At 43.9% G+C, this 13427-nt stretch overlaps 1 protein-coding gene across 1 annotated transcript; it reads left to right on the top strand.

Annotated features, from left to right (window-relative positions):
* The first annotated feature begins 88 nt into the window (after positions 1-88).
* On the top strand, positions 89-10514 carry rnf168 (ring finger protein 168). The gene is made up of 8 exons (XM_071495764.1): positions 89-371; positions 3348-3553; positions 4527-4722; positions 6556-6626; positions 6816-6971; positions 7279-7373; positions 8155-8227; positions 8622-10514. Exons 2-8 carry the CDS (start codon positions 3377-3379, stop codon positions 9231-9233), a joined length of 1380 nt encoding a protein of 459 aa, XP_071351865.1. The 5' UTR covers positions 89-371; positions 3348-3376; the 3' UTR covers positions 9234-10514.
* Positions 10515-13427: the final 2913 nt, after the last annotated feature.

Here is a 13427-nt window from a genome sequence, read left to right as displayed (position 1 = left end):
AGATTTAATATTGATCATGTCCCGTCACTTTGCTGGTTGTCTGGAGTTGTAATTTACGATGGTCGTTAAAGCAGCACCGGGTTTGCTGCGCATGCGCACTATACCAACAGTTGATTCACGCGGGTATTTGGTGCTAACAGTTACGCTCCGGTAAACCCGTGTACTGTCCGGGTAGGGCTCCGTTAGGCCCGAGACTCTAAATATGAAGCCCAGCGGCGTCACACTGAGCTGCTCTGGAAAGCTGTGACCTGTCCGCGGTGTGTTAGCCGTCTGAGCTTCACGGTGTTGTTACGGTTAGCTGTTTGACTGTTAGCCTGAAGCTAACTTTTGCATCAGCTGAAGTTAAAGACATCCAAGGTAACGGAGCTCAGGTGAGTTTCACAGCGACAGTGTGAGGACCGGTGGACAGGTGTTTACCTCTGGACTGTTAATCTGCCGTGAAAGTATAAGCGGACTTTAGTTCCGTCAGAAACAGCTGCCTTAGCAGCTAAACCTTTAGCCCCGTTAGCTCTCCGTTGACCTGAGAATGCTGTTACAAAACCCGCGAAATCTTATTTATCTATTTATGTTGCGTCCGTTTAGTTTGTCTCATTTAACTTAAACAACGTGTCGGTCAGACTGAGCGAGACAGGTCTGTAAATGTTCAAGTAACAGCGTCGTTAACATTTATTTACTACTTATACACAAACACCAAATGTGTTATTTCCGGGTATTATACACAAACACCAGGTGTGTTATTTCCGGGTATTATACACAAACGCCAGGTGTGTGTAGTTTTTAAACTATCGCATTAGAACCAGCTGAAGTTAAAATAAAGACCTGACGTTATTATGTCACCAATGTGGACTCAGGCTGCTGGGACTTCAGCACACTTAGGTCCACATGTAACTGGTTCACTAGATTATGGGTCACTGACAAATAAAGCTTATAAAAATGTTTTTTAAAAATTATTTTAAAAATTGATATCATACATATTTTTGAAATTAGAACAATTTGTTTCAACAACCCTTATTTGTGTTACATTTCAAAGTTTTAAATTCATTTTTTGACTGTATTTTTAACTTCACCACCTGAAAAATGTCAGGTGGCGCAACCAAATTTTTGTAAAAATGTATATACTTTTATACTATACTTATATACTAGTTTTTTAATAAAATAAAGAGTTTTATAATAAAATAAAATTTTCCTAGTTTTACCTTGGTTGTACCACCTGACATGAAAAGTGTACCATGAGTTGAAAGTAGCTATTTTTATCAATATTTGACAGAGCTCTACAAACCTTTTCACTCATCAATAAAGATCACTTGGGGTCCTCTGGCTGATGGAATATCCTGTTTGATGTTGTAACTATTCACTTCAGAATAAAAGATGCATGTATACAGTTGCACCACCCTGACATTTCACGATACACAAATTCCCAGACGAAAGTTTTTGAATTATCTCAACACCTTTAAAACTATTAATATTTGTGAATTTAGTTTATTTGAAAGGTCTCAAACATGAAATCATGCCACAGTATTTATTTTGAATTTATTATTATTAAAATATCATATTTAATACTTTTCTCAGGCTGTTCATTAACTCGAACGGTTGCGCCACTTGACATTTTGGTGGTTTGAGAGGCCAAAATATAAAATATATACATTATTATAATGTGCTGAAAACATGGTCAAACTACAGCAGTTTTATAGAATAAAATGATGCATGTCATGAATTAATTAAAATTATTTTAAAGGGAAGTAATACACTCGGACACAAAAATATGCACGTCATGTCAATGACCCTTATACACCTGCACAGGTGTCAGCAGACGGTCTCACTGGTCCCTACAGCTTTCACTTGTGTTCGTGTCTTGAAGAAAAATTTCATCCAGATGTGTGTGTGCTGTGTGAGTGTGTGACTGTCTGTGGTGGTGATCACTTCATTGTGACCTCAGTAAACTGTTAAGACCCTTTCACACTTTTGGGGAGATCTGGGGGATTGGGTTTGGGGCTGGGCGGGGGGGCCTGCTGTTGCTCTCTGTCCCCCTGGGCTTGGCTTCCCAGGGGGGGCTCCGTCCACCCTCCTTCCCCCATTTGTCCTGCAGGGTCACTGCACCGGGCGGCCGCGGTGGGCTGGGGTCTTTCCTGCTGCGGGGGCTGGCGGGTTGGGCCCTCTCCGGTGCGTGGCGGGCTCTCTGGCGGGGTGTGGGCGGGCCTTCAGTTGCCGGGGCCATTTGGCTCTGGGTCCGTCTCGCGCTGAGGTTGGTGGTCGCGGGCTGGCTCTAGGCCTTCCTGCCCGCTGTCCCTCTACGGGCCTCCTTGTGCTGGGGGCTGTTGCCTCTGTATTCTCTCGCGGGCTCCCCCTTGGGTTGGGTACGCGGCTGCCGGGGAGGCATACTGCTGGGGGTGGCTGGGAGTCTTGGTGGCCTGGTTTCTGGCCACCTGCGCCTTTGGTCTGGGGGGTGGTGTTACTGCAGCCCCCACATCAACTACCCACCACATCCAATGACAAATTGCTACACACTTGCATACACACATGAACACATACACATACACTCACACCTACCCTCCCCTCATACACAGACACAAACACGCACACACACATACAGAGCGTTTAATGATTAATGACTATAGAGTAACCATAGATGTGGATATTGTTAGTTATTGTTATTGTTACTGTGGTTGTTTTGCTGTTGTTGTTTTTCTCTGTCTCTCCACTCCCGTTTTCTTTTTCCCCATATTCTCTCTGTTTTCCTCTTCCTGTCCACTCTCATTCCTCATGCGTTCCGGTTGTCTTAATAAAGGTGAAATATGCGACAGGATGTTTATCCCACACTCCTCCTTTGCAGAGTAAATCTGCCCCAACAACACAAGGCATCCAGATCACTCATATTGCTTGCCAATGATGCAAAAAAATAAATAAATAAATAAAATAATTATTGGGTAATAAAAGTGGGAATTTGGAGTTAAGTTGTGTGGCACATTTTTTATAAATTTTATGATACACTGCACTTTTTTGAAAAGACCCTTTCACACTGGACAAAAAAACATCCACCTGCTTTGTGTTCAGTGTGAAAGGGTTCAGTCAGCATTCAGTCTTGGGTCACATGACTCTGCTGTAGTCACAGGTATTTACAGCTCCAGCTAAGATTGGCAGTGATGGAAACATGACAACCAGGTGAACTCAGTAATATTTGCCCCCTCTCCAACGCAATGCAGGCAGAAACTCATCTATGGCCATTGGGAGGAGAGTCAATCACCTTTTTAGCTGGTTTACCCGTGTTTCAAAAATCCACATATAAGCAAAACCTAGAGTAAAAAGGGTGTGAGTTGACCAGGACTGAGCTTTCTCTGTTCTCCCTGCAGGGCTGTGACTGATCACTAGGAGGACGAGGATGAAGACAACGATGGCGCCAGTGTCAGAAGTGGAGGTGGAGGTGACCTCTGTGTCAGACAAGGAGGGAAGGGGGAGGAGAGGAGGACCACTGTCTCTGGATGACTGCCGCTGTCCAGTCTGTCTAGAGATCTTCATGGAGCCAGTTACACTTCCCTGTACACACACCTTCTGCAAGGTAACACACACCGTCTGCAGCGTATAACTCACTGAAACCTTGTCAGTACAGAGAGCCTGAGTTAGCATTAGCACAACCACTAACACTGTGTCAGTGACTGCCAGTTACAAGCTAACAAACAACATAAACAAATAAAAGATGCCAACCGTTCTGATACATCTGCTAGTCTCTGATTCTGGTCTCAACAGACTCCTCATCTGAGTCTGGGTTTGACTGAGGCTCAACCCAGTGGCTGAGTCTGTGGAGGTCTCCCAGTCTATGGAGGTCTACAATCTAAAGCTGCAGCCATGACTGTTAGCCTACATACATATTTGATATGCACAACAAACAGAAAAGTAAGTAATCTGATCTAAAAGTCTCTCTTAAGTTGAGGAAGTGGAAATAAGTCTTTCTCCAGCTCAGTGGGAGGAGGCGGCGACTCTCTTGTAGTCAGTAGGAGCTGGTTGCTGGTCTTAGGCAGAACACAAGGTGGTCATCCGTCATTGAGGATCTGTACTTTGACTTGATGACTTTCATGTGAGAGAATGCAGACTCACACACATAGGCTGTCAGGTTCAAGGTGCATCCACTGAGGTTGGAACACTTAGCTCCAGCAGCAGGATCCAGAACTCTCCATTCATACCAGGTGGATCCAGAACTCTGTTCTGGATTTGATCTCTGTGTCCTTTAGCATTGTAGAAAGTAAATATGAATCACAGCAGATTTGTATAGAATTTTCCATTAAATGTTATTTGTCTAGCACCAAATCATAACACAGTATCTGACAGCAGTTTATTGGGTAAGATCAAGACTTTATTATAGATAGAAACCAACAGTTCCCAGAGTTTAAAAGTGTCTGGAGGAAAACTGCACTCACTCTGTCACCACTGACACAAACACAACCTAGCATCTTTCCTGAGGACAAGCTGTCCCTGTCTCTGTTATGTCAGGGCTGTTTCCTGAGGATGAGCTGTCTCTGTCTCTGTTGTCTCAGGGCTGTTTCCTGGAGACGGTGGACAAAGCCACTCTGTGCTGTCCCATGTGCAGGAAGAGAGTTTCCACCTGGGCCCGACTGAACAGCAGGAACAACACGCTGGTGAACCAGCAGCTGTGGAGGCAGATCCAGACCTGCTTCCCTCTGCAGTGTGAACGCCGCCTCATGGGGCAGGAGGATGAGGGCGACCCAGGAGGTACATCCCATAATACACACAGTCTGCAGGACTGAGCCAGTGTGGAGTAGGGTTGTCACAAGAACCGATACTTCCGGTACCAATTCGATACCAACACGCAAAAAATACATCGATACCTGCTTTTTCTGGTACCGTCAGAACCGAATGTTCAACTTTTCCCTCGGCGAGCCATGTCGATTCTTAGCGGAACTGACAGGGGCAGTATACGCGTGTGAGCAGCACAGAGCAGTCAGCAGCGCTGAAGAAGAAAACCTGAGCTAACAATAACAATGGCTTCAGCAAGTGGGAGTGGAAGCACAACACGTCGGCTCGTTGACAAAACAGGTATGAAGAGTCGCAAATGGAAATATTTTGCATTCGAGGCGGATGAATACGGAGCAATTCTAGACACAAGCAAGCCGACATGCAAACAGTGCCTGGTATTAGAGGTTTTAGTTATGTGAGATCAGGCTCCGCACCACTGTAGTTTAGTTATTTATTTGCATATTCATAAGAAGAAGAATATTGTTTGTTTTATATACTTGAAGGCTCCATGCCACTGCTGTTCTTTTTTGAATGTAAATAGTTGAATATTGTTGTTATTTATTACCATAAAGCACAGTATTGCTTGTTCTTATAGTGGTATTAAATACTTGACAGTTTAAAGCAGTTTTCAATAAATTGGTGAATTTAAAAGTACATGGGTTCTGTTTTTTTTTTTTTTTTAAGATATTTTTTTGGGCATTTTTTTGCCGTTATTGACAGGACAGTAGAGAGTGACAGGAAAGGGGCAGAGAGAGAGAGGGGGAATGACACGCAGGAAAGAGTCGGGCCGGTCGGGAGTTGAATCGGCACTCCCCTGCTAAGAGCATCCGCTCATGTGGTACGCGCCCTAACCACTCCGCCATCGGGCTGCCCTGTGTTTTGTTTTTTTTTTTAATTGTGGTATCGAATTAGTCTCGAGAATCATGGAAAATCACAGGTATTGGTATCAACTACTGAAATTCTGGTATCGTGACAACCCTAGTGTGGAGTTTGTATTAGTGTGGTTGTTGTGTTAACTCATTCTCAATGTTGTAATACTCCTGTCCGCACCAACACAACTAGGCATGGTCTCGGGTCTAAAGACTTTTAAAGACCATAGTATCAAAGAGCTCCAGTGTTACCGGTTCTGCTCTCAGTGCTACCTTCAAGTTCTCTGACAGTCACCAACCGTGTTTGTGATTAACACATTCATCTGTGTGTGTGTGTGTGTGTGTGAAGGGCAGATCTGTCACACACTGGAGCACTGTGCAGCACAAACGTACACACACTTAGTGACAAAAGCAGAGAGAAGTAAAAGTTAAAAGTCTTTTTCCTGTAAAAGCGGAAACAATCTCTGGAAACATGGAGTAAGAGTCCATCACAAACAGGAGGAGAAATGAATAGTTTTCATCTGTGTAGCTCATTGTTCATCTGTTGTTGCTCCAGGTGTGTTTTGTTTGCCAACAGCCTGGAACTCACACAGAGTTAATTACATTAAAGGAACATGGGTTAATAATGACAAATAACCATTAACCAGCTGATTTTTCTGGGTGTGTTCTTAAATTCACTTTGGTAAAGTAGTAGTACCGTTAAAATATTAACACTGTCCATCCCTAAACACAACCTGAGCTGTTCACTGAGCTGACATCAGCACTGAACATAAACACAGTTACAGATCCTTTGCAGCCATGTTGGAATAGACAATCTCAGAGTAGCTCAAAATGCATGAAACAAGTCAGAAGTCATGACAGTGTGTGTGTGTGTGTGTGTGTGTGTGTGTGTGTGTGTGTGCGCGCGCGCGCGTGCGTGTTCGCGTGTGCGTGCGCGTAGTGTCTGTGTGTTTTCCCACAGTCAGTCGGCCCGGGGAGCTGCGGCAGGAATACGAAGACCAGATCAGTAAAGTAAGTTCAGTCAGTTTCCAGACTGTGAAGATGGTGACAGTGCTGCTGTGTTTCTGACACCTGATGTAGATTCAGTGAAGTGATCACACTCAGGAGAAAATCATGGAGATCTGTTAACTCATCGTCTCTGGATCCATTAAAACAACATCAGATGAACTGATTGACACTGACTGGTCTTCTGTGTCTCAGCTGACAGAGGAGAAGCGGGTGCTGGACGAGGAGGAGAAGAGGGCCAGTGAGGAGTACATCCAGAGACTCTTAGCTGAGGAGGAGCAGCTTCTGCAGGACGAGAGCAGGAGGAGAGAGGAGGACGAGAGGCTGGCCAGGCTGCTCAGCAACCAGCTGGTCAGTTGATGATGGTTCAGCCTTTTATTCTGAAGGAAAGGATCACATCACAATGACATCATGTTTGATGAATGAACTCAGTGACAGGTGACTGGTCAGTAGAGTATGACATTAGTAGTGTTCAGACTGTGGCTGTCTGAGTGTTGTCTGAAGTCCATCAGATCAGCGCTCATTTAAAATATGGATTGTCTTTTACATTTTAATGGTTTCTTTCCTCACAGCAGCTTTGAAACGTATCACAAGGTTTAATCATCATCTTTGTCCTGTCCTTCTTCATCCTCTTGTGTCATTTTTCCTCCACCTGCAGAACTCTGCTCCGGTCTCTCAGGAAACCCTCCGTCCTGCTGAAGTGACTCCAGTCAAGAAGAAGAAGAAGGAGGTTGGCAGCGGTCAGATTGAGAAGTAGGTTGACTTCAGAACCTGAACCAGGTTCACTGGTTCTGTTAGACATTTATCAGCTGCACCTCAGCAGTTGCTGCTAGTCGCCTGCAGGGGGCAGTGCTGTTCCCGCTGACACTGAAACATCAAGTTGTTTCCAATCAGGAGAAGAAAAGCAGCTTCTTCCTGTGACAGTAACCGTGTGTTTACTCAGAGCACAGCTGTGTTCAGGCTCTGTTTTCATAATAAAATCTGTGATGTTTGACAGTTTATCAGACACTAAAACAAACAATAGTTCTGTTCTATCATCATGAATCTTTCTCACAGACACATCTTACAATGTCATGATTTCAATAAACTCAGGATACAGAATTTATTTACATTTGTTTTGATAATCCTGTAAATCCCTATTTTACTTTTTGATGTTGTTTACGACCAGATTTCTGGGTGTTGGATTGAAGTGTGATGCATTAAAGGTGTTTCCTTTGAGTAAAGTTTATGTTGATTCAGAGTTTCTCACTGAAAGTCTGTCAATCTCTGAACTCCAACAATATGTTGAATTTATTTCACACCGTAGCTGATTTGAAATTCTGTTGATAACGTCCTGTTTGCCGCTCTCAGTCGTCTTATTTTCTGCCTCCATTGCAGCATTTCATGTGTTACCTTTAGTTCAGTGGATTATTGTGACACTTAAGCAGTAACGTATATGGCATCGCTCATGTCCTCATCCATGAGACAAACTGGTGGAGGGTACCAGAACTGTAAAATTTCAAAGTGAGGTGACAGTTGTTTTGTTGTGTTTCAGGTTCTTGTGTCCTCTTCCATCTAAAACCAGCTCCTCAGACTGCAGCTCTGCCTCCAGCTTCACAGCCAACAAGGTTGGTTCAAACCAGCTAACATGTTTCTTGTAGTTTCTGTAATAGCTCAGTTCTTCTGGACTGTTCTGGACTGTCCCACTGGTGACCATGTGACCTGGTAAAGGTCCCTAAAGTCTGAACACTGAGTCACAGAGAAAGAATTTACAACAGGAAAAAGTTACAGTAAACTGGAGTGTTAATGAACTGAAGTGTTGATTAAACTCTGATGACGGTGATTTAAATGTGATTAAAATGTACATTTTACTTGACATGAATAAACATGTTGTTGTTAATTTGACTAAAAATAAAACCTTTGTTCTTATGACTGAGTCTCAACTGAAAACTCCACTGTAAAAAATGAACCCTGGCTGAGAGGAAAACGTTTTGACTCCACTGATTCTTGATGTTGTTTCAGGAGAATGTCCTACTCTCTCAGGAGGAGCTGCAGGTGGACCGTTCACTCCCTAACCTTGATTATTATGGAGCTCAGACAAACAGACCAGAGCTTCCAGACCTCCATCTAGCCTCTGTGGAGGATCACACTCACAGGAGTCAGCTGACTGGAGACAGAGGACCTTCATCAACCAAGAGGAAGAGCTCTGCGCTGGAGATTACAGAGGAGGAGGTGGTCACCAAACAAGGCTGTTCCTCCCAGCCCTCCTCCTCCTCTCTGGAGGGGCAGGCTGAGTGGGAGATGGAGCTGCTGAGCAGACAGCAGCAGGAGGAGGAGGACCGGCGAATAGCTCTACTCCTGCAGAAGGAACTGGACCAGGAGGAGAAACATAGAGCCACCGACAGACGCAAAGGAAGCGCTGACGCCTACCTGCTCCGTCAGACCCGAGGAGGGAAGGTGAAGGCCAGTACCAACACCCCCAGTGGACCCTCCGGAAAGACCTCCACCAGCACCTTGAGCTCCTCCCCTGCTTTAAAGACAAAGACAAAGATTCCCTCACCCTCCTCCACCTCCAGCAGCAGAGGCAGTAAACAGACCACCCTGACTGAGATGTTCTCCAGCCTGAGTGGCTGAGCTCTCTCTCTCTCTCTCTATCCTGAACTATGACCTGGTGTCGCTCTACCACCAGTAAGCGGTCCAGACCTCCACCTGCTGGTTTCACCTCCTCACTTCTTTTTCTAGAAGGTGAATAAAAACTGAACAAACCTCATTCATTTTACTTTGTTTGGAGACACTACATGGCCAAAACTATGTGGACAGCCGACCAGCTGCTTCAACCCATGCCGTGACATCATTTACGTGATGTCTTCAACTTCTCGTCCGATTTTCATCAAATCCGTTAATCAGCTGGTTGTAGCAGGTGTAAACTGAACATATGAGGCATGTTCATTACCTGCTGCTCTAATACCTGGTTACCAGATGTTGATCCAGCTGTTTGAAGTCTCTCCATATCGGACACCATCTCTCAGGGGACCCAGTCCAGGTGATCAGGTGAACACGACTCACTTCCTTTGATCCAGAATCAGCTGCTGGTTCTTTATCCTCTCCTGTTTCCCGCCCTGTGACGTCCAGCACTCAAGAGCTCTTGACACCGCTACACCAGACCTTGATACCTGGTCCTCTTTCTGTTGTGGACCTCCTCAGTCGGATCCTTCAGGTTCAGCTCAAACAAGATACTAAACCACGTTATACAACATCAGGCCTTAGTGACGTTGTTGTAACAGCAGCTTCCGTCAGGTTCAACACTGATGTGGACGATGAGGTCTGGCTCATGTTGGATATGGCTGAGGTCAAACCAGTCTGTTTCTTCATGGAGTCATGTGGAAACAAACTCAGCATGGAAACAGTGCTGCTGTAGCTTGATATGTTTTTGTTTGGGAAAAGTCACAGAGAGTCACTCACAGCTGATTTCAGCTGATTTCAGTGCCTCAGCTTTGTCTGATGAGTTCTTCAGTTTTCCAAGCGACAAGCTGATTCAGAGTGAAACTGGACAAACGTCCCTTAGCTCTGACATTACAAAGAAAAGACACTTTACACACCAGTGCCTCTTTTATTTTTTCCTCTTCAAAACTAAAATACTTTGTTCGTGCTGCGTTCAGGCGGTCAGGATGGCAGCTCAGGTTGAGGTCCTGTGTACTGGTTGTTGTTGGAGCTCAGTGGTGTTTACAAGCGCTGAGAGTCACAGTTCCTCCCATATGACCTGAACGCACAATCACTCTGAGACAGTTGATCACATTTATCATGTAACATTTTGTATGTTAGCATGTTCATGTGTTTAATGATAGTGTTCATCTCAACATACAGCTGTGATGACAACTACAACCCCCGGGGGCGCTGCAGGACCTGAGGTCATTGTCAGCTATTGTTTGTTTCACTGTTTTGAAGTTTTGTAATAAAATAAACTGAAAGCAGACAATTCAGTGTTTTTATCACATTTATCATGTTGTTTATCTGAAGATGTTCAGCCACTCTTCATCCACCTTTAAATATGACGATATCATAGACTTTTAATTTGAAAAGCCCAGCAAAACACATCTGACTTCAGAGTGAAACTGAAACAGTGGACAGAAAACTAATCACATTATTGATTGTTTTTGTTTCTCAAGTTTACTCTGAACTTCTTCAGGTGATAAAGATGTTCGACAAACTGATGGAGAAGACAGTGAATCAACGGCATGGAGGCTCAGTTCATTTCCTGTACGACTGAAACAGTTGAGGACTCTGGTGTTTATCAGCTGGATCATTTTCAGCTTCATTCCTTTGGTAAAAAGTTTCTGAAACCAAAAACCCACAGGAGACAACAGCAACAAACTGAGCATTTTGAAACTCGAACACAGCACAGACAGGAAACAGAAACACAGCAGTGACACAGCAACGTCCACTGTTCACACGCAGATACAACACAAGTAAAAGACCTCAGATCCTGGACTACGAACCAGGATCTGGGGTCACTGAGGTAACTTCAGATTTAACTATGACAGTGGTTCCCTTGTTACCGGGGTAAATCACCATGGTAACTGATGCTGAACTCCTTAGCTGTCAACAAACAAACTAATGACCAATAAGGTCACTGTAAAACCTGAGTCATGTCTACAGGATCCTGACGGGGACAAAAGAGTTGAGAATAAAGTCTGATAATAAAGACAAGTAGATGTTTGTATACATCAGTGGATGTTCTGCTGCTGGAGTCTTTCCATGTGTCCACTCTGGTTTTAAAATAGAGCTTCTAACAAACAGGGGTGAGTTTATCACTAAATAACTACATCAGAACTATTAAAACTTCATCTGAACTGAACACATTCTTTCATCCATAGGATCCTGACACTGATAAAGTTGTGACTCTCCTCTTCATCACTGCAGCTCAGAATAACATGAGGAGACTGTGAGCAGAACCGGAAATAAAAGTAAAACCCCTGATGTGTGATCAGATCATTGACCCACACACTGATCAATATTTCATCATTAGAAATGAACATTTCAGTCTCACTGACCTCATTACACATCAACTACTTCTCTCTACAAACAGTCTGACGTCACCTTAACTGATCTTCATCACATGTTCAGTTTGTTCGTCATCATCATCAGACAGAAGAAGAAACTTAATAATGATTAATATACTTATTTACAGTAGGTCTGTATCCTTAGTCTGAGTAGTCTTTCTTTTTTTATTTTAGTCTTGATCATATTGTTCAGATTTCACATTGTTTAATATGATTTTATGATATCACTTCAACCATGTTCATCTGCAGGTCTCACAGTTTCTTCTGAGATCATATCATGACTTTATTCATGGTTCTGACGATGTTGCTTATAATTAAAAACTCGACCTGGACAAGTGAACTAGAGTTACCTGAACCAGGTGATCAGGTCAATATTAGGTTCAGTTAAACCAGAAAATGGGAAGTTATTCTGACGTGGGCAGAGTCAGCAGCAGCTCAGTAACTGATGATGATGATGAAAAGAGGAAGTTTCATCACCACTCAGGTTTCCGTGGTTTCTCTGTGGTCATGTGACTGATTCTGACATCTGGAGCTCATCAAACCACTGTCCTCGTGGGTCAGAGGTGTCATGGTCCTCATGGTGTTGTGATTTATGAGACGTCCTATGAGTCCGGGTTTTATCCTCCCATATGGTTTCTGGATAGAGGTTTGTTTTGGATTCTGAATCTGCTTCATATTAAATGTGATTGGTTCATGTTGGTCAGCTGTCGATCAAACCCAGATCCACACGGGTCTCAGGCTCGGACTCTCAGCTCAAGTTCACTTGGATATGGAGGTCTCAGCTCACTGCCAATCAGATTCTGGTGTGGACTAAATCTGACCGAGTTCTGCTTCTGTTCAATTCAACTTTACTGGTATGGCATCAAATCACATTATCAGAAGGCTTGTTACAGGGTCAGGTCAGAAACATTCGGATCCACCATGAGCAGCACCTGGTCAGAGTGAGTAGGAGAAACCCCGTCTAGCTGGACCAAGACCACTTAAAACTGACAGGGACCTTAAGAAGCCCGAAGAGGAGGCTCCAAAACAGACCAGAACCACTAGAAAACCATCACATACCTGTCAGAAAATTGCTCCAGGTTCAGCACTGAAACCAGATCACTGAAAACATACTACCCTGTTTTGTGTTTGTGTTTGGGGTTGGGGCTCTAGATTACATGAGCAGGTTTCCCATGAGTCTTTGCTGTCCAGATACCCACAGAGTGATTCACAGATGATCTAAAATAAGACAAGTTGTTTTAAAAAAAAACTGAAAATAGAGAAAAAGATGAAGTGAAGAAACATGAGTCAGTCCAGACTCAGAGGGTCAGTGGTTCCTCCTCACCATCCAGGTTTTGGGACTGTGTAGAGGACCAGATCTGGATCCTGAGCTCATCAGTAAAATGAAAAAAACACCTTCATATATCGCTTGTTGGATACAATGACACCACTATACAGAGTATAATAAATACTGGCAGGGTTAGGATCTTGAGACATTGGAGGCTTAGCCAGTCTAGTATCAGCTGGTCTCAGTCTAGTATCAGCTGGTTTTAGTCTAGTGTCAGATGGTTTCAGTCAAGTATCGGCTCATTTCAGTCTAGTCTCGGCTGTTTCAGTCTGTGTCTCAGATGGTTTCAGTCTAGTGTCAGCTGGTTTCAGTCTAGTCTCAGCTCGTTTCAGTATTAACCAACAGTCACTTCAAGCTGCTGCTAAAATTATTTTATAACCAGTCTAGTGTCCACTGGTTTCAGTCTAGAGTCAGCTGGTTTCAGTCTAGTGGTTTCAGTCT

The sequence above is a fragment of the Trachinotus anak genome, unplaced genomic scaffold (genome assembly GCF_046630095.1).
Source record: "Trachinotus anak isolate AG129_WGS33_773 ecotype Australia unplaced genomic scaffold, CSIRO_AGI_Tana_v1 ptg000014l, whole genome shotgun sequence".
Taxonomy (NCBI): domain Eukaryota; kingdom Metazoa; phylum Chordata; class Actinopteri; order Carangiformes; family Carangidae; genus Trachinotus; species Trachinotus anak.
This window is presented reverse-complemented; position numbering and strand designations above follow the sequence as displayed.